Source organism: Oryctolagus cuniculus, chromosome 5 (assembly GCF_964237555.1).
Source record: "Oryctolagus cuniculus chromosome 5, mOryCun1.1, whole genome shotgun sequence".
Classification (NCBI taxonomy): domain Eukaryota; kingdom Metazoa; phylum Chordata; class Mammalia; order Lagomorpha; family Leporidae; genus Oryctolagus; species Oryctolagus cuniculus.
The window spans coordinates 26,283,877-26,311,273 of record NC_091436.1 but is presented as its reverse complement, the minus strand read 5'-3'; the positions used below and the strand labels follow the sequence as shown (position 1 = coordinate 26,311,273).

General features: G+C 37.3%; 1 protein-coding gene across 1 annotated transcript in view; it reads left to right on the top strand.

Moving 5' to 3' along the window:
* ADGRG6 (adhesion G protein-coupled receptor G6) overlaps window positions 1-27,397 on the top strand; it is a gene marked incomplete in the record, with an annotated part of 148,972 nt that overhangs the window by 98,981 nt on the left and 22,594 nt on the right. The window contains 14 exon segments of the mRNA XM_070073491.1: window positions 1-62; window positions 3,480-3,622; window positions 6,233-6,344; window positions 7,355-7,419; window positions 7,996-8,206; window positions 9,144-9,315; window positions 10,758-10,898; window positions 13,783-13,902; window positions 15,584-15,629; window positions 17,113-17,219; window positions 20,840-20,967; window positions 21,985-22,253; window positions 23,427-23,523; window positions 26,834-27,117. Coding sequence (XP_069929592.1) covers window positions 1-62; window positions 3,480-3,622; window positions 6,233-6,344; window positions 7,355-7,419; window positions 7,996-8,206; window positions 9,144-9,315; window positions 10,758-10,898; window positions 13,783-13,902; window positions 15,584-15,629; window positions 17,113-17,219; window positions 20,840-20,967; window positions 21,985-22,253; window positions 23,427-23,523; window positions 26,834-27,117 — 1,957 coding nt within the window.

Genomic DNA, 27,397 nt, shown 5'->3' with positions numbered 1-27,397 from the left:
TTTCACCAGAGCATGGGAGAAGACAACATTAAAGTCAAGAGAAGCATTGTGAATGATCAAAGGTAACCCTGCAGGAGTCTTACAGAAAGTGTCCCATTCTTTGTCTTGCACACTTCCTTGAATGGCAGATAAACAAGCAATGAGATAGAAAATCTTTATTCACATAGCATATTTAAGTTATTTCTTTAGCACTAATACATGCATTTCCTCCTTGCAAATAGTAATGTAAGAGGTTGAATAGAAATCTCCATCTAATGAAATCTAATTCAGAAGTAGAACATTTAAAATGTATAAATTGTTTTTAACATTTTCATTTTTTTGTATTTATCATGATCTGTTATTTGAAATTTCAAAGAGATTTCAAGGAAAGTGGCTTTATTTTAAATAAAGTGCTTTTATTTGGTAATATCTAATAATATCTAATATTTAATATCTAATAATATAGATTATAGGCACAAAAGTGATTTCAGCATTTAAAGCCATCAGCTACTTTTCTAAGGCATTCATTTTTAAATTTGTCAGGATTATGACTTAACCATGAAGGTAAATTAGTGAATATGTCCAGCATATATAAACAGTTGGTATATAAGAACCAGCTGTTAAGAGTGGTGCAAAATGAAAAACAACAATCTATCCTCCTCAATGGAACAATATTACATAGTTGATTGCATCTCCAAAGATTTTGTTAAAATCATTTGAAAAGCAAAGATCATGTAAGTCTTGCTGAGTTTCTGTTGACTGAATTGATGTTTTGGCTGTGCAAGCATGATGATAAAGTGTGCTTCTTTTCAGACAATTTATTATTACTACAAGAAGATAAAAATAAGATTTCAAATGGGAATTGGCTAGAGAGCTTTCTTATTACTTTTTCTTCTTTTTTATTTAACATTGGAAGAACAAATGTTTTTAAAAATTATATTGGAACTTACCATTTCTCTGTGTTCAACAAACTGGACTGATCCATCTGATAGGGAAAATTGTTTTGATTTTATGTTATTTCTCTTCCTTTATGATCTGAAAACAGCAATATAAGGGTACTTCAAAAATTTTGCAGGAAATGGAATTTAAAAAATTCAAAAGTACATTTTAATGCAAAAAAGATTTTGAAATTCATGCCTATGTGGGTTTTCAAAATGTTCATGGAAAAATATATAGTATGAAAAAGTTATATTGATTTAAAATTTTGCATTAAAATAAATACCTTTTAATTACTTTTTGAAGCACCCTTATACATTTCAATACTTTATTCTTGAAGGTAACAGGGCTTCTCTCTTCCACTCGGTTGAACGGTTTCTTTTCTAACCCTTACTGCTAGATCACACTGAGCCTTCCATACTGGATACAGCAGCAATCTGGGTCCTTTACTGGGCACTTTGTCCAACAGTTGAGACAACCATAGAATGGGTATCACCAGTGGAAGTCAGCATTCACTTTTACTCCCTGTGGATCTTCTCCAACCTTGTAATGTTGAAGTCAGCCATCATTAATACATGTTAGCAACTCGGAAACCCTTGCTTGAAAGATGTTTAAATGTATGGAATCTCAATTTGCTAGTCTGTGAAACTAGTAAATTATTTCATAGATAATTATACAGAGAATGAACTAAGACTGCGTATGTGGGGAAAATGCACACTTTAGTTTTTCTTTGGTATGAACTTTTGGCATTATTGTCATTTTTATTGCCTTGCCCTTCCCTTCTCTACTACTCTTGTGCCATTGATGAGCCTTTATATTCTCACAGCTTTTCTCAAACCACAGTCTACTAGTTTTACACACATTTTTTTTTTTCTAAACTTTTCCTGCCGATTCAAATGTATCACTGTAGCTTCAGATAACACTATCATACTCTATCACCTAGACAGACAGGAAACCAAAACCACAGAGACTGGTCTATTCAAATAAAGAATGGCTGATGGTGACAACAGATAGAATTAGACTTTGTAGAACCATAAAATAGCTTTAGTTTTCAGGATGGGAGAGGAAAACAACACAGATAAGACCTATGAAAATGCATAGTTACTCTTGAGCTGGTGAATTCCGGTATTCAATACCATCCATGGTACATTGTGCTGATTTATGTTCTCAATATTCAAGTGAATAAATACAAAGGTCATATTCCCAAGTTCTCAGTAACTCGAGTGGCAAAGCCTATCTTCCGGAAGTCATTAAATCTGGAGATACTTCTTCATAGGCCTTTTTAAAAATTAGTAAGATACCAAAGTTCACGTTATATTCACACATCTGTGTCATCCTGAAATATGGCTTGTATATGAACATTAAGTAGTAGATCATTGTAAAGAAAACTAGTTTTCAGAGAGAATTAGAACATTAGAGCATATTCTGTTTGAGATTAGCACAGATATTGAGGTGCGAAAAATGGAGCTATTCTATAATTTCACCTAACCTTGAATAGAAAGTATTCACTTTTTCTTTCTTATTGTTTTAGCACAGAAATATATTAGTACTCTAATTTTTATTCACATTCACAAAATTTCATAAATATGCTAATACCTCTCCACTCTGTGGGTTTGTAAAAAATAAACAAATGCTACTACTTTGTCTTTGTATATAAAACATCACTGATCTTGAGAATATAATGCCCTTTGTTATGTCACATTATTTATTTCTCCTCATAATACAAAGATGAAAGTTTTGTTTGCAAACTCAAAGCTTTCATATATAAGAGGAAAAATTTTCTACATGACAAAATGATGTCATTTAATTTTACTTTTTTGTTGAAATCAGTCTTCTGACTTCTACTCATTATTATAGCTGTGACTGCAAGTGAACAGAATATTATATGACCTTAAATTGTAAAATTGAAAGTTTTGACAGGGCTTCCAGGATATATCCCTTTGCTTCCCAAAGAGATGTTTTTTCTTTTTAAGATCTTCAAGGTCAGACATTCTATCATGTTCTTCATCATTGTGCCAACCAATCACGGAGAATATTTTGATTACTTAACATAGTACTTGAAAATGGTTCATGAAAATGGAAAAATCATTTGTCACTCTCCTGAAGAAATCATACAACATTTGTGAACAACAGTGCTTTTAATAATTTCAAAAGTAAAATAATCCATTGAATTTCTAATCTTTCTTCAGAAACTTTATTTTTGATCATTAAGAAATAACATAGAATATACCAAAACTATGGTACTGTTTTTGTGTGTGTGTTATAAAATATCAATACATGATAAAATATTAAACAATATTGGTATTAAACATGTAAACACTTCTGAAAAGAAATAGGGCACTACAATAGAATTGCACATGTAATATTCTATAGAATCTATCCTTACTGAAATATTTTTATATTATAATTTATGCAACAGGAAAGTCGGCGAGCACCTTGAGCAGCCTTTGCAGTGTCTGCACTTCCTGGTGAACCTTCCACATACAAGTGTTCTGTTTTTCTCAGCAAAGGCAACCAGCCAAACCACAATCTCAACAACAATTCTGTTTGAAATGTTTTCCTAGGATGGTGATTTGGGCCCTTCTAGTTTACAACGCTACCAACAATGCCAGTTTAGAAGGAAAAACCATTCAGCAGAAGCTCTTAAAAAATAACGAGTCTCTGGATGAGGGCTTGAAGCTGTATACAGTGAACGTGAGACAACTGGGTAGGTGACTTCCATTCTTTTATAATACACATTTTCTATGTCTAGAGTCAGTTATAATTAAACAAAAGAAATAACTTTGCTTCTTGTTTATGTAAAAATATTTTTTCTGACGATGAAATTCACCGTATTGGTGACATTGTAGAAAACTGATGACATAGAGGCCGGTGTTGTGGCATAGTGTGTAAAGCCACCACCTGCAACCCCAGAATCCCACATAGGCATTGGTTCATATCATGGCTACTCCACTTCTGGACCAGCTCCGTGCTAATGGCCTAGGAAAAGCAGCAGAAGGTGGCACAACTGTTTGGGCTCCTGCTACTCATGTGGGAGCCTTGGGTGAAACTCCTGGCTCCTGGCTTCTGCCTGGCTTAGCACTGGCCATTGAAGGACATTTGGAGAGTGAACCAGTGACTGGTTTATTATCTCTCTCTCTGTTTTTCCCTTTCTCTCTGTAAATCTGACCTTCAAATAAATGAATCTTTTTAAGAAAAAAAAAAAAGAAAAGGGATGACATAGCAAAAAAAAAAAAAAAAAAAAATCAGGTCTATACCAATGGAATCAAAGTAATAAAGCAGGCAACAAATGGTGGCTGAACTACTTGAGCTCCTATTTGTGAGACCTGAATAGAGTTCTTGGCTCCTGGTTTCAGCCTGGCACAGTACTAACTGTTGTGGTGTTTGGGGGTGAACCAGAAGTTGAAAAATCTCTCACTTTCTGTTTCTCTCCATTTCTCTCTCTGTTACTCTGCCTTCCAAACAAATAACTAAAATTTTAGAAAAGCAAAAATACAGAATCAATAAAAAAGTAACTGTTCTAATATTACTAAAGTATGATAATATATTAGAATTCAGTACTATACCATTTTGTAACTCTAAAATGCCTGAGACAAGTTACTTCTGAAAGAAGTATTTTGTCATGTAGAGATAAAGTTTATTCTTAGCAGCTTATTCATCTGTGTAGAGGAATGACCACTACTAGGCTAGCTAGAAAGCACAGAGAGGGTAGGTAGGCCCAGCTCAGCTTCTATAACCAACCTTCTCCTGAGAACAGCCTTCCAAGAGTATGGCCCAATGACCTCCCACTAGGCCTTCCTCCTACACATCATAATAGATTAAGCCTCCAGCCTTAATCCATTAATTGTGCTTTGGGAACCAAGTTCCTCTCCCAATACGTGAACCTTTGGGAGACACTCAAACTGTTATCCAAACAATCTCAAGCATTCTAGTAGCAATCAAGAGAGAGTGTCGACACTCTAACACTATATACATTATGAGGCTGCAGTAGGGGAAGCAACGTGAGGAAGCCGCTAAGAAGGCGATGACCACTGACGCCAGAAACATGGTGCAGTGAAGAATCTGACATCTCCGCTTCTGTGAGCAACCACCCATCTCTCCTGTGACAACATACGCAATTACAGAGCCTCACAGAGCTGGATGGATGCAGAGAATAATAGTGATAGCCATAATATTAAAAACAGTTTCTGAGCCTCTGCGGGAAAATATTTGCTACCTAACAAATAGGGCTTCCTGGGGAGGAAGGGTACAACTTGCTGCCTTTTTATACATGGAATCTCTACCAAGGAGGAGCGGAAAAGTGGGAGTTTACCTAAGACTGGAACCCTGGCAAGACCAGTCCCATCTGTCCTAAGAGGCTAGAGAATCCCAGGATGACTCCCTATGCACACCTGAACATTTAGTTAGGCCTCGTAACTTACACTGCACATTTTACTGTTTTCCTACAAGTGGATACATGGATGACATTTTCTAGCAGGTGGAAAAATTTTAGCCCAAAGGCTAAAATATGACAGTTTTAAAGTCCACGCTATCAACATGATAACACACTTGAGTTTTCAGATGCTGACTATGTTGGTCACTTCCAGCAGACCCGTGTAACTTGTTTTTCAGTATTTGAAATATATAATTCTATTGTTGCTATTTATATGTTGATGCTATTTGGATATTTTATGAAATGTAAATGTGAATCATTTAAGTCATCACTTAAAGAATTTTCAAACAAAATTTGGAATGATTTGAGAAGGCAAAAGTGAAGATCAGTGTGTGGAGCTGGCCTACATGTGCCTTCTTGCTTCCAGGCAGTGGATGTTATCAGCAGCTGGAAAATTCTCCATGAAATATGCTTGCAACTCAGCAGCGACCTTATTGATACACTAATCTGTAGACTGTCCCTTTTTAAAAGACTAAATTATATATTGAATTTTTCAGGTTTGTTTTCATTTTCTGTATTGTTTATTTTTGACTACAATTTATTTTATTCTCTGCTAATGATTTACATTACAATGATAATGTATCACATTTATACATACACGAGTGTGTATTTTTTATTTGGTGGTTTTTCAAGATGTAATGATTTTTGTTTCTGAAATGTATTACATGTTTACATTTCCCAATTTCTGAATTTTTATCCATTTTTAAACATGAATATTTAAATATTAATTTAATAATTTAATATAAAATTCAATAATTGTAAATATTAATTTAATATTAATATTACATGAAATAAATACCAAATTACAAGTATCATTATTTTTGCTTTTACCTAACTTCAAGTAATAGATGAGTGTTTCTCATGTTCGCCCTTATTTTCTCATAGGTGTGTGCGCTGCCCTAGAGGAACCCAAAGGCTTTCACTGGCCATCCATTGCACCTTCTGAGTATAGCCTTTCCTGTCCAGATAAGCCTGGCTTTTCTGTATCACGGATATGGTAATTCTGTTATTGACTCGCATCCAAAGCTCCCCTTCTACCATCCCAGGGTTATAGGTACTACATCGTAGTTCTCATGCTTTAAATTGATTGGGAAGAAAGGTCAGGATATCTGTGTGTGCCTAACCCATATGCTTCCTGTGGGTTGAAAATAAAGTAGGTTACCCAAAAGGCAGTATTTTTCTTCCAGCAACATGTCGAGGAATCCTTCCCCCAAAAAGCTAGAGGAATTTGTAAACCAAAGGGTGGTCCCAGTTTGTAGCACCATGCACACAGATGAAACCTGCAAGTTTGCAAGCTTGGAACATGCGGCTCAAATTCCAGACTTTGTATCTGGAGAAGGGAGAAATGGGAAACAAGTAATAAGGCAGCATCTAGGTTGCAGGAGTCTTCTGATGGACACTGTCAATATATAGGTTTTTCACTGTTTCATGGAGATAAGATAAGTAGGGACTTGCTAAATGGCAAGTCAAGTTTCCTTCTTACCCTCCATCCTACTCCCAGTTAAATTTTCTTGGAGGAATTCAGAAGCGGGCTGCTACCCAGGTGTAAATACTTGGCATCTACTCCTGTGTTTGACATGTCCTAAGGAGAAGAGAGTGCTTTCAGGATTTATGGACTTGAGTTTGAAATGTGGCCCTGTCTCTTCCTAGCTAAAGACTTGGGAAATTCCCTGACTTATGTAAGTCCATTTCCTCACCTATAAAATGTGAATTATAATCTATTTTCCAGTCATGTGAAATAAAAATCAGGTTTTACCTGTAAAGCTCTTAAGGAGAACTTGACCAACATATATAGGTTCGGACACCAGATATTATTAGTGGTTTGTTTCTTTGGTATGTGTTACTGTGAATTTTTAGTGGAAGTTTCACTTCAATGTATTACAGTTATATTTTCACATGAAACTTACCTAGGTGTCAGGGTAAATTCTAAAACTTATTAACTAATTCTGACAGTTTTAAACTCATGCAAAATGTTTGAAATATCTTTTTGTTGTTGTTGTTTCATAGCTATCCCAGCTCTTCCAACACATCTTTGGCTTACTGGGGGCCTCTTGATATCTCCAACTGTTCAAGTAAGCAGTTTTTCTTCAATTCTCAGTGACAAAATGAAATTACTTCATTCTTCATGATTGTTTTTCCTCTTTAGACACGTTTTTCTGCTATGTGATCCTATTTAATATTAAAAGTCAGGCAAGTGATTGTTTCACTGACTTAAGGTAGAAGATTCTTTTTCTGCAATCTAACTTTTCTGTCCTATTCATTCTGTAGGAGATTAAAAACTGTAATGTAATTCTAGAGAAAAACTGAAAATAATGTATAAGTTGCTATTTATATCAAACTTTTGTAGTTTTATATTATTTTTAAACAATAAATATGCACTTATTTGGTGATTATAGGGGCATTTCTCTTGGAACATATATAAGCATTGGTCTCTCCAAGTTGTTTGTATCTTACTAAAGAGAGAAGCTAGTCTCCAAATATAAAGAAAAGTTATTGTCCTATGAAGATGGTGATAGGGGGATATACACTGGAATTTCACTTTTCCACATCAACTATAGTGTGAAAAGTCACACTATGCTTTGGATTCCTGGAAGTACTCAAAATATACAGGTCAAATTTTATGTGTTGTTTCTTTTGTCTTTTTATAGGGGAAGCAAATGAAGTTGCCAGTGAGATTTTAAATTTAACTGCTGATGGACAGAACTTAACCTCAGCCAATATCACTAGCATTGTGGAACAGGTCAAAAGAATTGTGAACAAAGAAGAAAACATTGATGTAACACTTGGCTCAACTCTAATGAATATATTTTCTAATATCTTAAGCAATTCAGACAGTGACTTGCTTGAGTCTTCTTCTGAGTAAGTATTTTGTTGTTGCTTTTCTGGAGAGTCAGATTATTGGAGAAATGTGTAATGGTATGATTTCTCACTATCTGAATGCTCTATGGAAAGACTTCATAATTCTTAATTCCAAAAGGTTCAGTGATAGTCTCCAAGGTCAAAAAACAAATTTCTGTATTTTTTATGAAATCTAATTTAGAAAATGTCTAGAGTTATCATCTGGCAAGATATATAAGTGGCCCTCAAAGAGCATAATCAGTATTTCATTTTTCATTCGAAAAATTCTAAAAGCTTAGCTATCCAGGCTTATGTATAACTTGGTTACAGTAAGCCCATAATGCTATGAATTGTGATAGAGACTGCCACCACTATGTGATTGCTGTACTTTTGAAATTAAAATGCCTGGGCAGATGAAAGTATACATATTTTTATATAATTTTGTGCATATCCAATTATTTCATTTAATATGTTAAGATTTTTTCCTATTCTCTTTCAACTACATTTTTGTATAAAATTTTTATATTCATTAAAATGTATTTTCTAAGTTATTTTATCTACATAATATAAATAATTATAGATTCTTATAGTGTCTTGCAGTTTGGAAAACATTTTAACACATTATTTCCTTTGATTTCCACTAATCATTTGGGTAGGAAAGATATTTTTCACTTGAGGAAAGAGATGCCGAGATTAATGAAAAGCAATATTTATTCAGAATGATTTAGTTATTGATTTTCCTTAAAGCAGAGATGTCTTCTGGATATAGATATCACTGTGAATTTATGTTTTAACTGATGTTATTGTGGTTTGGGCTAATTTGTGCATAGTTAGGTTAACATCAGAAAATTCAAAGACAATTTTATTTGGTTTGTATTTTACAATGCAGCAAAACATGTATGTTCAAGTATCTAAAGTATTGTATTACTTATCAGAGGTATTACTGTTACTTATTTAGAGCTTTAAAAACAATAGATGAGTTGGCCTTCAAGATAGACTTAAACAGCACGCCACATGTGAACATCGCAACGCGGAACCTGGCTCTTGGAGTATCATCCGTATCCCCAGGGACAAATGTAATTTCAAATTTTAGCATTGGGCTTCCAAGCAATAATGAATCATATTTCCAGGTAATGAACCTGTGGTTTCTTTCATTTTTACTGACTAATTAGACAAATAAAAACTTGCTGATCACTTACATTAGCTCCTTCAACGAAATATGGATCTGGGATGTGGAGAGTAGGTCCAAGTACTGATAAAATTTTAACTATAGGAATAGACATAAGATATTATGGAAGCAAAGAGGAGGTGTAATTTCAAAACCTAAATGATGGGGACGATCAGCTCACCCCCTACAGAAGGTGATGCTGGACCTAAGTATGAGTATTAAAGCGTGAGGAAGGGCTGACATATTGGGAGTGGGGGTTAGGATCTGTTCAACCAGAGAGGGAGCCAAACTAAGGGTCCAAAGGTAAGAAGATGCATGGCACATTCTCTTTGCCAACAGTTCTCAAACTGAGTAGCAGAATATCTAAGAGGACTTATTAAAACAGACCACTGGGTCCTCCCTTCAGTGTTTCTAAATTAATAGATTCTGGGTGAAGATTTGCACTTTTAGCAAGTTCTTAGGTATTGCTGAGTCCACTGATGTGAGGAGCACATTTTGAAAACCCCAGGTTTGGGAGCCGTCAGCATGGAGGTAACAACGAAGTTAGACAGCAAGCTGGGGCCAGATTAACAGAGACCCTCTAGAGCTGGTAAAATGCCCTTCGGGTTCCTGTTATATGCCAGACAATGCCAACCACCAGGACAGGAAAATGAGGGAAGCATCGTCCTTGATCAGGGAAAGAATGTATGTGGGGTGTAGTACTTCTTTAGCTGGGAGATAGACCAGACTGAATGTATTACCATTCAGGAATGAGGATATAGGTAAGATTATTTTCTCCTTTAAACTAGGGGTTCTTTAGGCTACTTCTCTTTCACATTTTAAGAGTGAAAATTTGGTCAGCTTCAGTCTATTCCAAGAGTGCAAGAAAACACTCTTTAGCCTAAGCTATGTTTTCCAGAAAAATAATACCCAAGAATGTGTGTAAACCTCAACTATTGCCTCTTTACAGAGATAGCTCAGTCTCTGCAATCAAACTGACTTAATTAACTTTTCTCTCTCTTTTTCCCTCCTTCCCTCCCTTCCCTCCCTTCTCCCCTCACCCCGCCCCGTCTCTCTCTCTTAGTTACTGTCTTTCACTGTTTTGTGAAAACCTCAAAATCTGATGATGCTAAATCTAATTTTTATACTTGAAAATGTTGTCCAATGTGTAAGTTTTTCAGTTTGCCTTAGTTAAAATCAGTGCATTTTCTCTTTTGCTACATATTCAGTCACTGAATGTGAGTCTCTGGCTCTGTCTGTTAAGGGGATCTATGCAGGAGCTGCAGGGACTGATAAGAGGTCAAGGGGAACCCTGATCCTTGGTAACTTGATACATGCAATTGTCCTCTTGACTTACATGTGGAATAAACTTATCATAAATTTCCTTGAGATGATTCCATCAATATATCTGTATATGTGTGACAGATGGATTTTGAGAGTGGACAAGTGGATCCATTGGCTTCTGTCATTTTGCCTCCAAACTTACTCGAAAATTTAAGTCAAGAAGATTCCATATTAGTTAGAAGGGCACAGTTTACTTTCTTCAACAAAACTGGACTTTTCCAGGTAGGTGTGTACCAAAATGTTATTTTTTAATTTCCAATGAAATTACCTTGTGCAAATATAAAAATGAAAGTTCAGATTCCTTTGAAATATAGTCGGGAGTATAAAACAGTTGACCTACTGTATTTTCAAAAATGAAAACTTTACATATAATCCCTTAAATACTTAATATAGTAATATGGTGTTAACAGGTTATGTTTAATTGAGTTTTTGAAATAAGTCAAATAATGGGCTGAAACTTGCATGATACAAATCAAAATTGAAGTAGAAATCATTATTATTCCTTCTTTTAATATTTTATTCTGTCCAGTCATTTTGATCTTTAAAGAAGTTGTACTCTAAAGGAAGAATTTTTTTTTAATTTAGCAGGAAGCACTGTTTACATAAAGAGCAGCATTCTTGGCTTTAATCAGTTTTCCATTAGCATTTCGAGTGACCTTAGGCCTTCACACATCCGCAGACTAGAGTGGCATTGTGCTGAGCACATATTATCATTTTTATTGGCACCATTTCTAGATCCTAGAAGGTCCACTGCCAGCAAACACTGGTGACCTCTACTTGCCTTTATGAGTGCAACCCTATCTAGAAGAATTTCACTGAACTCTTTTTTTAAAAACAAAAGTTATTTCTTAAATTCAGGGTATCAGTGTATATCAAATACTGCAACCTATGTAAGAAAAGATAGTAAGTCTTAAGCCTGAAAGAATTGTGTCTAAGTAGTCCTCCTCATACATCATGTGTAGAGAAATGGCCAAATAGGTTAGAGGGAAGGAAAGGGCATACTGTGGAACTGTTGACAGTAATTAATTCCAGATGTTAGAAATTGTCATCAACAAATGTTTTAGGAACAAGCTATATACAAATTTTATACTTTATATAAATGTGAGTTATATGTTCTACATAAAAGCCAGGTAATAATTTACCCTCAAGGATTGCTTTTAGCTGTGAACACTTACAACTGCATTTGTTAAAATCGCTATAATTTGAGACTTACAGCAATGTGACCATTAAAAATATTTAAAAACACAGTATCACAAAATGTGAATGGTAGAGAGAGGTTAGTTCAGAGAGGAGTTTGGCCTGTAGGAAGAGTTTCAGACAACTCTTAAGAATGTGCTACTGTTTTATGTTGGATCTTCTCCATGCCATTTTCACCTCTCCTTTGGCATCTTCCAAAATTGTTATTAAGAAGCATATTTTAGGTTTTTAAAGTAAATTTACAGCAGGGTAAAAAAATTTTACAGGTTTTATGATACTCCCCTAACATAGTAGGCAAAATAGGAGTATATTCTTAAGAAATATTCATTTATGTATTTGAAAGGCAGCATTACAGTGATCTTCCATTTCCTGGCTCACTCCCCAAATGGCTTCAACAGCCGGAGTTGGTACAGGCTGAAGCCAGGATCCTGGAACTCCTTTCAGATCTCCAACATGGGTGGCAGAAGCCCAAGCACTTGAGCCATCCTCCTCTGCTTTCCCAGGGAATTGAATCCAAAGTAGAGCAGTTGGTTCTCGAACTGGCACTCATAAGGGATGCCTGCGTCAGAGACGGTAGCTTAACTCACCACTCCACAACACTCCAGGAGTACTTTTTTCTGTAAAAGATTTATTTATTTATATTATTTTATATGTTTATATTTATATTATATATGTATGTATGTGTGTGTGTATATAATATATATATATATATAGAGAGAGAGAGAGAGAGAGAGAGAATGAGAGAGAGAGAGAGAGAGAGAGATCAATTTTCTATCTGCTGATTCACTCCCAAAATGGTTGAAACAGCAAGGGCTGGCCCAGGCCAAAGCAGGAGCCAGGGGCTTTATCCCAGTCTCCTATATGGATGGCAGGGGCCCAAGCATGCCAGTCATCTTCCACTGCTTCCCAGATGCACTGGCAGGGAGCTAGATTTGAAATGGAGCAGCCAAGTCTCAAACTGGTGCTCACAGGGATGCCTCAGTCACAGGTGGTGGCTTAACACACTGCACCACAATACCAACCCAGGAGTATATTTTTAATTAAAGGCTGGGTATTACCAGCTAATAGCTGACTTTACTGATAGTGACTGCCACTAATTTTTTACAAAAATAGTAAAAAGACAAACTAAAAACCTATATTCTAGTGCTGGGATTTATTTGGAATTGAAGCAATCCCGTAATTATTTTACAACTGATTTATAAACTGTGCTACAGAGAGAAATTCAGGAGGTTTGACAAGAAACACAAGGGGAAGTAAAAATAGAGATGAACTTGTGGCAAGACAGCCTCATGATCCAAATTGTTTTGTAGCACAGTTCCATTAAGTTGATTTCCTGACAACCTTATCATGCAGTGGGATCTGCAGATGCTGGCAAGTATGCGACCTAAGAAGAAGGTACGGGTTCTGGATGGGACGTTAGTCCAGTGAAACTGCCTTTAGGTGTAAGTCAGTAAACCTGTCAACCTGTTGGCGTGGATGTGAAAGATGAACTGCTTTTTATTTTCACCCACTATTTCCTTCATACTTCTGTGAAGGAAAACAACTTCATCTACTTTCTAGAGCAGGGAAATGATTTGATTGTTTCACAGTTTTTATGGTTTATATTATTTATGAATTTGCATTGTTTTGGATGTTAGCTAGCTGACATCAGTCTTTTCAATCAAGAGTGGAGTTTTATGAACACTGCCTGACAATATTGGTTCGTGACTCTCCCTCAATGTATTTATTATAATAAGGGAAATAGCAGAGCTCCTTCAGGAAAGCCAGCAACTTGATGTTATAAACAGGATGTTCTAGAATTGAAGATCTTAAGTGTAAAAATTGCTGACTGTTTGTTTATTTTGGAGGCCCAAAGTAAAATGAAAGTGTGTACTTCTAATACATGTAATTTTTTTTTGTTCTTTAAAAGGATGTAGGACCCCAAAGAAAAACCTTAGTGAGTTATGTGATGGCATGCAGTATTGGAAACATTACTATCCAGGATCTGAAGGATCCTGTTCAAATTAAAATCAAACATACAAGAACTCAGGTAAGAAATTGTTACTAATAGCAATTGAACAGAGGCAGATCATTTCAGACATGATAAAAATAAATAAATAACTGGCACTTTTTGTGAGGGCAGTATTCCAGAAAGGGAGAAGAACTAGCCAGGCATCACTCCCCAGTCCCCATTAATGGCAGTAACTGGGGGATTGTTCTTATCTGGGACCCAAAGAGCTGAAGAAGAGTGTAAACAAAGAAAAGAACTACAGTGCTTAAGGAACAACATTCGACAGCACTTCAAGTCAATGAGGCACACCATTCCACCCTGAGAGGTTTTGGTTGTTTACATTTTTAAAGTCAAAGATAACTGTAACTGGAAAAGCCAAGGGGAGAACAGGGGAGGGTGGATTTATTTTCAAGAGGTTAGCTGTTGTTAAAAATCTTGGCAAGTGTTGCTTTGCTTCTTGCTTCATTACCCTTGCTATCATCTGTTTATTTGATAAAAGTAGAAGAGGGTTTTGTCCCAGCTGGCCCAGGAACAGGCTTTTCTCACTTTTCCAGAGAGTCCTGGGCATGATTCTGCCCTTTAATGGACAGGCAGGAAGGCAGCAGGAAATGAGCAGACTGAACTGGGCTAAAGATTGGAGTTAGGTCATCTACGAACTGGCCCTCCCTGGTCATGAACCCTGAGACCTTGTTGTTCTATCCTTTTACCTCCTTTGTTTTCATCTCTTATCTATAGAAGAGGATTTTTATTTTGTATTTTGGTGAAATATACTTAACATAACAGGTATAATTTTAATCCTTTTAAGTGTACTGGTAAGTAGTATTAATTATATTGAAATTGTTGTGCAACCATCAGCATCATCCAGCTATAGAACTTTTCCATCTTCCACAATTGAAGCTGCTCCCATTTAAATACCAACCCCTATTCTTCCCTTCCAAGAGCCCCCTGAAAACAGAGTTCTGCAAGGGGTCTTCTAAAAGCTCATGGAAAAATGTGTATAATCTTTTAATTCCATTTTTTTCACCAACATTTTGAGGTATATTCCTGCTTTCCATTTCTGTTCTTCTAACTACTCTAAGTATCTCATGTAAATGGAATTATATAGTATTTTTTGTAACTTTTGTAATTGGTTTATCTCACATACCATAATGTCTTTGAGATTTATCCAGGCTGTAATATAGGTCAGAATGTCCTTCCTTTTTTAAGTTGGGATAATATCACATTGTACATATGTACCAGATATTGTTTATCCATTCATCCATCAGTAGACTCTTAGGTTGCATCTGCATTTTGGCTAGTGTGAATAATGCTGCCGTAAATGCCATTGTACAAGTATCTGCTCAAATCCCTGTTTTCAGTTTGTTTATTATGTAAGATATAAAGGAGATTCTGAGGACAGTGCACAGTTCGGTTGTAAATAACTTCACTAAATGCCAAGAATGATAAATGACTCAATGTTTACTGATGGTACATATATGGTAACCTGCTAAAAAATGGGTAATAGGATTCCTCATGAGATTATAGTTAATTTTCACACGGAGTTTCTGTAAGAGAGAAGATTCCCCTAGATTATCTTGACATTTGCAAGTTGTATTACTATGGCTACTACTGATCCATTTCTTTGTGAAACCCCTGGCACTTTTATTCATTTGATGTTTAAATGATAATTTTTAAGTAATTTAAAACACAACTGCTCATGTTTATTCTTATGTTAATATAGGAAGTGCATCATCCCATCTGTGCCTTCTGGGATCTGAACAAAAACAGTAAGTTTTAGAATTCTAGTTATCTTAATTTAGATAGCAACTGAATTTTAAATATTGTTAGACATCTTCATTTCTTTTAATTCCAGAATGAGTCACAATGTAAGTGTAATGTACAAAATTTAGTTTAGGTTGCTTGGGGAGTCAATTCTAATTTCTGAAACTTTTTAGTCATTGCAAGAAGAAATAGGCGTGTTGCATTGTGTTTTCCTTTCTGTAAATGAAGTAGCTTCTTTCATTTATTTGTAAAAATTTGGTTTTATAACTGCTTTCAGATGATTGTAGTGTTTATTTGATTCCATTTTTTAAGGACACATCTCAGAGCATCATTTGGTATGCGTGAGGCGTATGATTTGAAATCCAGTTTTCAGACCTCAGATTAGGAGAGGAGAAGAGAAGCATGCTAAGAGAACATCAGTATAGAAAGGATTATTAAGGACACATATTACTTGAAAGAAATAAGCAGCTTCCAAAATTATGCTTAACAATCAATAAAGGAAGATGAAATTAAGGATAAACAAATCATTAGGCATAAGGTGTAGAGAGAAGAAGTACAAGTGAGGGAACCTCCTGTGCCTGTCTCTGCTTGAAATTATTGTGGCTAAATCCATTCAGCGCCAGTACAGGCTGCTGTCATGATAAATGTGCATGTTATCACATGGGACTGGTGTGTACCTAACAGCATATTCTAAAGAAACAGACCCCCCCTGTTCTTATATATTCACAACGATGTAGAACAACCATAGAGGGGAAAATGTCCTAATCCACAGAGAATTCATGAGCACGAAACACATTTGAAAAGCAGTATTCTTTTCATACAATTTTATTTTATTTTTTAAAGATTATTTATTTGAAAGAGTTACAGAGAGAGAAGGAGAGGCAGAGAGAGAGAGAGAGAGAGAGAGAGACAAAGAGAGAGAGAGAGGTCTTCCATCCAAGTTTCACTCCCTAGTTGGCCGCAATGGCCAGAGCTGCGCAGATCTGAACCCAGGAGCCAGGAGCTTCCTTCAGGTCTCCCATGCGGATGCAGGGGCCCAAGGACTTGGGCAGTCTTCTATTGCTTTCTCAGGCCATGACAGAGAGCTGGATCAGAAGTGCAGCAGCCTGGACTTGAACTGGCACCCATATGGGATGCTGGCACTGCAGGTGGTGGCTTTACCCGCTACACCACAGCACTGGCCCCACAATTTTATTTTAAAATATGTTAAAATTAAAGTTGAATCAAACATGCAGAATCCCTGAGGCCATTCTATGGTACACACATTGAAAGCACTGGATAGATAATCTGCACTGCCCACCTGGCACTTCTATCACCATGATTCCAGGAATTGAAATTATTCTAAGTATTGATAGCTTCCAGAGTGATACGTGTTTTACAGTTAAACTCAGTAAGCAGAAGGCAAATTTCCTGAAAAAAGGTTTCATCGGTTGCAGAGAAGACACTGACCCACTATTATTTCCATGCTGTTTGCTGATTCTTCTACAGAAAGTTTTGGAGGCTGGAACACGTCCGGATGTATTGCACACAGAGATTCAGATGCAAGTGAGACTATCTGTCTGTGTAACCACTTCACACACTTTGGAGTTCTGATGGTAAGGAGGGAACCTTTGAGCTCATTTTGACATAATATGACTGTGGAAAGCATATTTCTTTTTGAGTTCAACATTTTAGATTGTTTGGGAATTGTTTTCTGATCATACTCATCTGACCCTGAACCTTGATTCTTAGAGAAGAATCTAATTAGCAGAGATCATAAGTCAAAAATATTTTAAACTAATTCCAGGCGAGAATTATACCTTCTTTCCCCATTGGCATTAATTATGATGATAAATGATCCTAACCCCATCAAATCATTGAGTTAAGAGAGAACTGGGATAAGGAGACAGACATGGAGACTTGAGAGGAAGGAGGGAATGTTAAAGAAATAAAAGCATCAGGTGTTACTAACATGGAAGCTAAATGTGAATACTTTGATCAAAAATTGTCTTCCTTATGTCATCACTCAATATGATTGAATGCCACTTGGTACCAGGTGATCTCCCTGGGGGAGTTAATATTCTGTTCCAACACACTAGCAACTGGGGTTAGAATGGAGACCTAAGTCCTACAAAAAATGTTGAGTGTGCTGTTTTCCTATCCTCAGGCCTTCATGTATTTTTCCTTCCTTTCTCATTTCCTTCCTTCCCATGATGCTGTTCATTTATCTCGTTAGCCAGCCAGCCCAACAGTTTAAACAAAAATTACATCATATCCATGTTTCTTCATCCCACCGAGTATTCAGAAGCCACCCTGCATCCAACAGCTTGTTTGAATTCATCTGCAGAGTTAAACCTTTTCCCTTTATTTGATTCACTTGTGTTTTTGGAAATACTTTTCTGGTGTCCAGGCACCCTTCAGATTGTGACATAGCCATTGTTGCTGTGTTGCCTACATAAAGGCGCCGAACCGCATTTGTTTCTTCAGAGGAGATGGAAGAAATGTGAGCTGAAGCAATAAAGCTTTTTGAATTGGAATCACAGACACAGGTTGTGTTTATCCCCACCCTTAAATCGTATACCCTTCTTCCTGTGGGGCCTGGGAGGAAGCAGTGAGGAACTGTGGGCTGTAGCATTTGGCTCCTGAATCGGCTTGGCCTATGTAAATGGTCATTGTCATATGGCAACTCTGCAAGTTGTAATTTTCCTGACAACCTGGTACAGAAGTGCCCTGAAGCATGAGAACAAGTCAGTTACAAAGGTGCCAAATCTCAGAAAGTAATTCAACTTTCTCAACATATAAATATTATTTTCTTCACAGTCAGAGCATGCACATGAACAACTAAACTATGGCATGTGTGCTCTAAGTAGTTAAAAAGAAAACCTGTGTTCTTCTGTGTTCTCTTTTCTCCAAAAGTAATAATAGGAATTCTCTCCGAAAACACTTACTTTGTACAGTTGTTTATTCAGCTATATGTTTTAGCTTAATTCATTCATATATTTCAGCTGTGTGTATGTGTGCACATGTGTGATTGTGTTATAATAACGTTAAATAATAGTATTAAAACTCACCATTTTTTAAACCATGAGTTAGTTCCTATATTGTTTAAATTCTGTTGTGGGTTTGCAGCTATATACTACTTTGTTGCCATCTGATTAAATAGTTAATGTAACATGCGTATGGAGATGTGCATCTTGCATTTTTAAGTGCTGCTCTTCCATTTTCTTAGCTGTTTTTATAGGACCATAAAGTGCTCGAAGAAAAACTTCTCAGAATTTATGCTCTCTGGAGGCATACCCATGTCCTTTTAGATTTTTCAGACCACCAAGACTCTGTTTAGATTTTTTCTTGATTTACAGTCACTTTATTCATTTGCCCAAGATATCCTGGAGTCTTAATTGCCCTGTGACACATTCAACCATAATTATGTCTTTCCTTTTAAAAATGTATTTACTTATTTGAGATACAGAGAGAGCGCTCCCATCTACTGATTCATTCCCCAAATGCCCACAGTGTCTGGGGCTGAGCTGGCCTGAAGTCAACGGTTGGGAGCTCCATCTGGGTCTGCCCATGGATGGAAGGAGCCCAGTTAATTAAGCTGTCAGTGCTGTCTCTCAGGATCTGCATTACCAAGAAGCTGGAGTCGGGAACCAGAGCTGTGTGTTAAACCTATGTACTCTAATATGAGATGCAGGATCGTAGCCACTAGGTCAAACATCTGCCCCACAATTACATCTTCTAATCTGCAGATGTATGAAGAATTTAATGTCTTCAGCTACATTTCTTTGGAGTAAAACTGACTTATATTTTTAACATTTGTACATTTTCATGTTAGTTAATTCAGAGAAATAAATATTTTCATTCTCTTAAAGTATAACAAGAATTGAGTGTTAATATCTATTGGTAAATAGCAATGTTTAATTTAATTTTTAGCATAAAGACCGGGTTTACTTATAGTTTGTAAGCCAATAGGCTTAGGCTTACCTACTTAGGTACCGTGGGCTTTTTTAGTGGTAGTGATGTGTCATGGACTGTAACCCTATCTCATGTGCTGTGGACACCCCATGTCCTGCCAGTGCTTTGAAGGATTCCTGGGAGAAGGCAGTGGAAGTTCTACTGATTCTAAGCACTGCTGCTTCTTCATTCCATCACTTTATGTGATTTTTGATGTCATAAAGTTACTTTACCTGTTCCATACTCCATTAGGCAAACCTGGAACTGACTCCACACAAACAAATACCACTTACTGGAAGCCTATGTGTGAATAGCAGATTTTGTTGACATCTTGATAAAAATGAAAAAATGGTAACATATAGAAAGAAAAAATTATAAGACAAAACTTTTTCATAATTTAAGACATGAAAGTTCAAGACATCTCTATTTCAAGAAGGCTCCATTTTTTAAATCTGCATAATGGAGGTGACTTTCTCCTCAAACTGGGATGGAGTGGTTGCTCTTCCCTCATGATTTATTCCTATTCCAAACCACCATTTAGCAAGGAGTGGAAAGAATTTTATACATGGCCTAGACATTCCAAATATAGCACAGCATATATAAATTAATGCTTCATATTAATATGCTGAGAAGTGTTCACTTCTTTTTATTCCACCACACCCCACAGTACTTCAAATTGTGACCTTCCAGGTCTATAGGGACAAAAACTGTGACCCCGAAATCTTTAGTGGCTTCTGACTTACGAAAAAAGTTAGCCACCCATCTTGTATGTACCCAGCTTTGAAATGACAATGATAAGAGTGTCAGCACTGTCTTAGAGCTGGACAGTCCAAGCACCAGCACCTGCTTCCCTGCCAGGCAAGGAATCTAAGGGTCCAAGGGTTTGGGCCATGTGGGCCACAATGTACTTCATTCACACTCATGCATTAGCCTTGTAAACTTAAAAATGGTTCTGATAACTTATCACACACAGGCAACTACCTCCTCTTCATTTTCTTTTGGGAGACCCTGTGGTTTTGCTTGCATGTTCTATGGTGTGCAAAGAGCTTGGGAAAGAAATTAAAAAAACAATAAGCTACTCTTCTTGGCAATAATGCTACATTTTTCCTTCTTCTATTGATCCACAAGAGTACAATAAATGAAGATGCCTATGTTGATTTACACAGTTGTTTTTAGCCCCTGGGTTGAGTTGCCCTAATGTTAGCAGTAAACTTTCTAGTGAAACGAATTACTGTTCTCATGAGAAAAGGAATTCTTATGGCTGCTTCCATGTTCTGTGCAGGACCTTCCAAGGAGTGCCTCACAAATAGATGCAAGAAACACAAAAGTCCTCACTTTCATCACCTATATTGGGTGTGGAATATCTGCTATTTTTTCGGCAGCAACTCTCCTGACATATGTTGCTTTTGAGTAAGTATTCTTCTCTCTGCCAAACCCAGTGTGAACTGTTCCAAATGTGAATAGGAAAATTGTCTTGGCTTTTAAAAACATTTATACACTTTGTGAATCATGTAGGGTGGTTCAAGTTCAATGTTCAGATTTTTCATAGATATATCATGCAACATGGATTTTCCAGCTACAGAATCTTAATTTATCGTTATTGTATTTCTTTTTCTAAAATGAATGCAAACCTGTTAGGGATGATTAACATTGAAATATATTAAAAAGTATTTAAAAATCCTTTCTACATTGTAAAAGATGAAGATATTTGCTTCATAAATTTTATAAAGTCAGCCCTAACATAGGAAATTTAAGAAAGATTATCCATAACTCATGAAAAAAAGTGATTTAAAAAAAACCTGGAAAAAATTTACTTTGTTGATTTGGAAGGTAGATAGAGAGAGGTCTCCCATCCACTGATTCTATTCCCAAATACATGCAGTAACTAGGGCTGGGCCAGGCTGAAACCAGAACCTGAGAAGACAGTCCCTATCTCCCACAAGGGTGGCAATGACCCCAAGTTCTTGAGCCATCACCTATTACCTCCCAGGTTGCACATTAGCTGGAAGCTGTAATAGAAAGCAGAGCCAGGACTTGAACCCAGGCACTTCAGTATGGGATGTGATGTGGATATCCCAAGCAGTAACTGCTGTGCCAAACCCCCACCCTTGGAAATTTGTTTTCAATAAAAATATCATTCCTGTAACTTTAGAAATTTTCCTGGATTAAAGAAAATCCATTGACATCCTCTGGGATTTTTTAAATTATTGGAAACAATTTTGAAATAAAATTAATATTTTAAAAGTCTTTGCAACTTGGCCAAATACTCATAATTATCTTTAGCCCTTCTCCTAGTGGAACCATGTTGAAAAGATAGTTCCCTGCAACCTATCTCAGGGCTGTATAAGACGTGAGTTTACTGTCTGTGCTTCAGTGATTTATTTACAATATGAGTTCTTGTATTTATTTCTATTTTTCTGCTTTTAGGAAATTGCGAAGGGATTATCCCTCCAAAATCTTGATGAACCTCAGTACAGCCCTGCTCTTCCTGAATCTCATCTTCCTCCTGGACGGCTGGATCACCTCCTTTGATGTGGATGGGCTTTGTACTGCCGTGGCTGCCCTACTGCACTTCTTCCTTCTGGCAACTTTTACCTGGATGGGACTAGAAGCCATTCACATGTACATTGCCCTGGTGAAAGTGTTTAACACCTACATTCGCCGGTATATTCTAAAATTTTGCATCATTGGCTGGGGTAAGCCTCCTGAAATTTGAGGGTGTTATTTTGTTTCTCTCATAAGTATTGCCAGATTCTCACAGGAAAATCCTTTTGTCTAAAGAAAAGTAATGTTATGAGAGACCTTTAAAATTATGAACAGTGTAGATTAGGGTCATCTTCAGAACGGTCTTTTTAAAAACTCTTCCATGATAACTCACTAAATTCAGGAGTAAAGGAGTAGCCCTAGCTCCTGAGTCACCAACAATTTATTTCCTGAGCCCAGTGCCAGCCCACCCAAGTCCAAAGAAGCAGCAACTGGCAGAGAGCGATCCATTTCCATTATGCTTCAAAATAAAACGGCCAGCTGAGAATCCAGGCCGTACTCATCCCCAGATGCATGACCAGGTCTTAGAAACTAAAGAAAGAATGTTATTTTTGTGTATGCAAACAAAAGACATAGAATTCTACCTTGAACTTTTTAACCTGAATCCTCTGTCAGATATGGACGGTTGTGTTGGGCTGTTTGGAATCTGTTCCTTGAGCTCCCTTCTTTATCTGGGTTTTGTATCAGGCCAGGCGTTTTAGAGCTTTCCCACAAATCTTTTTCAGATGGCAATATTTAAGCATGAGACATTTCCAAGATATTCACCACCACCTTTGGAGGCAATGAAAGAATATTTCAGGGAATTAGGGTGGTAGAGCATCTCCCCACCAAAATAGGCATGGAAACACTTTATTGATTCTCTTGAGAGAAGAGAAAATATTATAGATTTTAAATCCCTGGGTTTTTTTTTCCCTTAGTTTTTCTTAAGATACTTCCTTTTATAGAAAGAGCAAAATCATCTGCAATTACCTTATCTGTCTGAACTCTAGCAGTCTAATGAGGTGTCATTAATGAAACCACATCTGCTAGTGCTGGATTCACTATAAATCAGACTGTGTGGGTCCTCTGGTGGATACCACTAAGCAAACCCAACATTTAAATATCTGTCTTTTAATAGTAGGTTTTGACTGTTGCTGATTAGAATTGGGTTTTCTACACCAAGGAGATTTTGCTGTTGTCTTAAAATATCAGATTGCCAGTTCCAAGAAGTTTGAATCTGTGATATGGAGTGTTTCTTTCTTTTCCCCCTCTTGCCATTGTCAATCTTATGAAGCAGTTCCAGGTGCTTCACAATGATTTCCTATGTCATGGTCCTTTTATAACAGGTTTACCTGCCCTAGTGGTATCCATTGTTCTAGCTAGCAGAAACCAAAATGAAGTCTACGGAAAAGAAAGTTATGGAAAAGAACAAGGTGATGAATTGTAAGTAGTAAAAGCTTTGGGGGAATTGATCTATAATGGGTGTGTGTTTCCTAAAGTTTAGTGTAATTTTCTATGCCAGTCATGAGGCTGTCATTTTTTATTTATTTATTTATTTATGATTTATTTATTTATTTATTTATTTGGAAGTCAGAGTTACACAGAGAGAGAAGGAGAGGCAGAGAAAGAGAGAGTGAGAGGTCTTCCATCCGCTGGTTAACTCTCCAATTGGCCGCAATGGCCAGAGCTGTGCTGATCCAGAGCCAGGAGCCAGGAGCTTCCTCCAGGCCTCCCACATGGGTGCAGGGGCCCAAGGACTTGGGCTGTCTTCTACTGCTTTCCCAGGCCATAACAGAGAGCTGAATTGGAAGTGGAGCAGCTGGGTCGAACCAGTGCTTATATGGGATGCCAATACTACATGCAGTAGCTTTACCCACTGTGCCACAGCACTGACCCCGAGGCTATAATTTTAAAAGGTTGAAGTTCATTTACATGATTTGCTAAGGTCTTGGCTGCAACACAGATTAATTCAGTTGCATGATCTGAATGTTTGTGCTGCTTTTTCACATTAACATTGTGCGCCATCATTGTAGAGAATCCAGAAAACCCAAAATATCACCTTCTAGCCTCAGAAGACACAATCTTTCAGCACATTCCATAATACTCAGACCTTCTCAAGCCCACACATATCTCTAAGAGAACTAAATAGTATCAGTGAGTGACTCGTGCCCTTATGAATGCTGTATAGAAAGGTAGAGAATAGAACATTGCATTCTTGAGTAATTTAGAAAGTGTCCTTTAGGTTATGAGATCATTGAGATTAAGGCTTTTGTTTGTGCACATGTCCTGGTTGGATAAATTCTATATCCAATCAGTTGTCCAGTCTGTCCAATCCCTCATTGTTTTTGCTCCTTCATGTTTCTTAAGTGGACTCAAAAGACCATACAAGAAGAGAAGGCAAGCATGGATCTAAGTCAGGAATTTCCAGATTTTAGAGGATCTTCCAGGTAGGAAGAAAAGTTAGGTATGGGGAAAGCAGACTTATTTTAGAGACATTTATAATAGGATATCTCAAAGTAAATAAAAGGGCCAGTGCTGTGCTGCAGTAGGTTAATCTTTCACCTGAGGTGCCCACATCCCATATGGGTGCCAGTTCTAGTCCCAGCTGCTCCTCTTCCAATCCAGCTCTCTGCAATGGCCTGGGAAAGCAGTAGAAGATGGCCAAGCACTTGGGCCCCTGCACCACCTTGGGAGACCCAAAAGAAGCTCCTGGCTCCTGGTCAGATTGGCCAAGCTCTTGCCATTGTGGCCATCTGGGGAGTGAACCAACAGATGGAAGACCTTTCTCTCTGTCTCTTCCTCTCACTGTCTGTAACTCTACCTCTCAAATACATAAAACCTTGTTTTTTAAAAAAGTAAGTAATAGTCTATCAATTCTGAATAAGGGACTTTTAAAAGTATGTTAATTGCTATATTCTTTAGTAAATTCCTATATCATCTACAAGTCTCTTTATTTAACATTTACTATATGCCAAAAATTCTGTTAGGTTCTAGAATTGAAAGATATTCAAGACAGCTTTTGCCTCTACAGAGATCATATTATAGTGTGGAATGCTTGAGAATGATGACCATTTATCCTATAATTTCTTAAAAAGATTTACTTTTATTTTATTTGAAAGAGTTAGAGAGAGGGAGGATGGAAGAGAGATCTTCCATTCGCTAATTCACTCCCCAGATGGCCAGGGCTGGGCCAGGAGTCAGGAACTTCATCCGGGTCTCTCATGTGGGTGGCAAGGGCCCAAGTACTTGGGCCACTTTCAGCTGCTTTTCCCAGGCCACACGCAGGGAGTTGGATGGAAAGTGTAGTGACCAGAATACAAACCAGTGGCCATATGGGATACTGGCATTGCATATAGTGGCTTTTCTTGCTATGCCACAATGCTGACTCCTTATTCTAGAATTTTAAGATGAATTGAATTACCTTAAATCATTTCTGTTTTTGAGGTACCTAAGAATTTCTGTAGCATTAATAAGACACTAGAACATCTGCAAATTACAGTGGCTGTCAGCTTTGCTCATAGCGTATTTGCCCACAGTTAGGTTTTACTGTTTCATCTGTTATCTTAACTGTTCAATCTGAATATCAAAAATATCCTTCTGTATCTCATAAGAATGATTTATAATCAGTGTAGGTTTGTAATCATGGGTCGGAAGTGTCTTTTTAAGAACTCCATAGTTCTCTAACTAAAGTTCTTCCCTCAATTAGGCTAATTATATTGATGGGAGTTATTTTGTCTATAGTAATGAACTCACAATTAGGTGTGGCTTAAATAAATAGGAATTTACTCTTTGCATGTAACAAGAAACATGGAAATAGACAACCACTGGCATTGATTTTGTGGCTAAAAATGCCAGGGACAACAACTCTACAGCTTTCTTGACTTCCCTCTCATGGTATAAGATGGCTGTGGCAGCTCAGTCTCTCACTGTCATGTTTGTAGCAGGAAGAAGGAATAAGGAGTTGCCAGCTAATCTGTCAAAAGCAGCTCTCCCCAAAAATCCCTTAGCAGATTTTTGCTTCCATATCATTTTGTAGACCAGCATCACATGGCCACCCTTTAAATATCAAGAGGCCAACATTACATACTTAAATTTCCCTTTCTTAGAGAAAAGGAGCTCAGGCATGGTTTAGGGTGAGCCAACCAAGAGTACTTTCATACCAAGTCAGGATTCTAAAAGCTACCTGGTTTTTCTTTTTGACAGTAACTTCACTAGATATTATGCCACAGTCGGGGGCTGGCACTGTGGCATAGTAATCAAAGCCTCAGACTGTGGTGCCAGCATCCCTTATGGGTGCTGGTTCATGTCCCAGCTGCCCCTCTTCCATTCCAGATCTGTACCATGGCCTGGAAAAGCAGTGAAAGATGGCCCAAGTGCTTGGGTTCCTGCACCCATTTGGGAGACCCAGAAGAAGCTCCTGGCTCCTGGCTTTGGATTAACCCAGCTTCAACCATTGTGGCCATTTGGGGAGTAAACCAGCAGATGGAAGATCTTTCTATCTGTCTCTCCCTCTGTCTGTGACTCTACCTCTCAAATAAATAAATAATTTTTTTTAAAAAAAGATGGTGATCACCCATTAACAGACACATATGAAAAGTTTAATGAAGAAACTGAGGGGCAGGGAAGTGAAGTGACTTTTCTAAAGGCATTTGAGAGAGAAGTCTGCAGTAGTACAACCTAAGTCAAGGGAAATCCTAGGTAAACAGGGTATGGCATAGTAGTAAATCTTTCTCATTTCTTCTTGTTTTTTAAGCTGTTGGATTCAAGATCCAGTCATATTTTATGTGACCTGCACTGGGTACTTTGGAGTCATGTTTTTACTGAATGTTGCCATGTTCATTGTGGTAATGGTGCAAATCTGCGGGAGGAATGGCAAGAGAAGCAGCCGGACCCTGAGAGAAGAGGTTTTAAGAAACCTGCGCAGTGTGGTTAGCCTGACATTCCTGCTGGGCATGACATGGGGTTTTGCCTTCTTTGCCTGGGGACCCTTAAATATTGCTTTCATGTACCTCTTCTCCATCTTCAATTCATTACAAGGTAAGAGAAACAGTAGCGGAACATTTTCCTCTGTGTAATTTTATCATATTGTGGACAGCTTCTTTTTGGACGGATGCCATGTTAAGTTTCTGCAAATGCTTAGCACAGTTCCAGGCACAGGGTGGGTACTCTTTGAAAAGGTCTCAACTGGGTAAATGAGGCAGAATGTAAGTTACATCCGTTTTATTCCCCTGTGATGTATCTCGAACACCTAGAGCAGAGCCAGGCAGATATTAGATGTTGTATATATTACGCACACACACACACACACACAAGGATT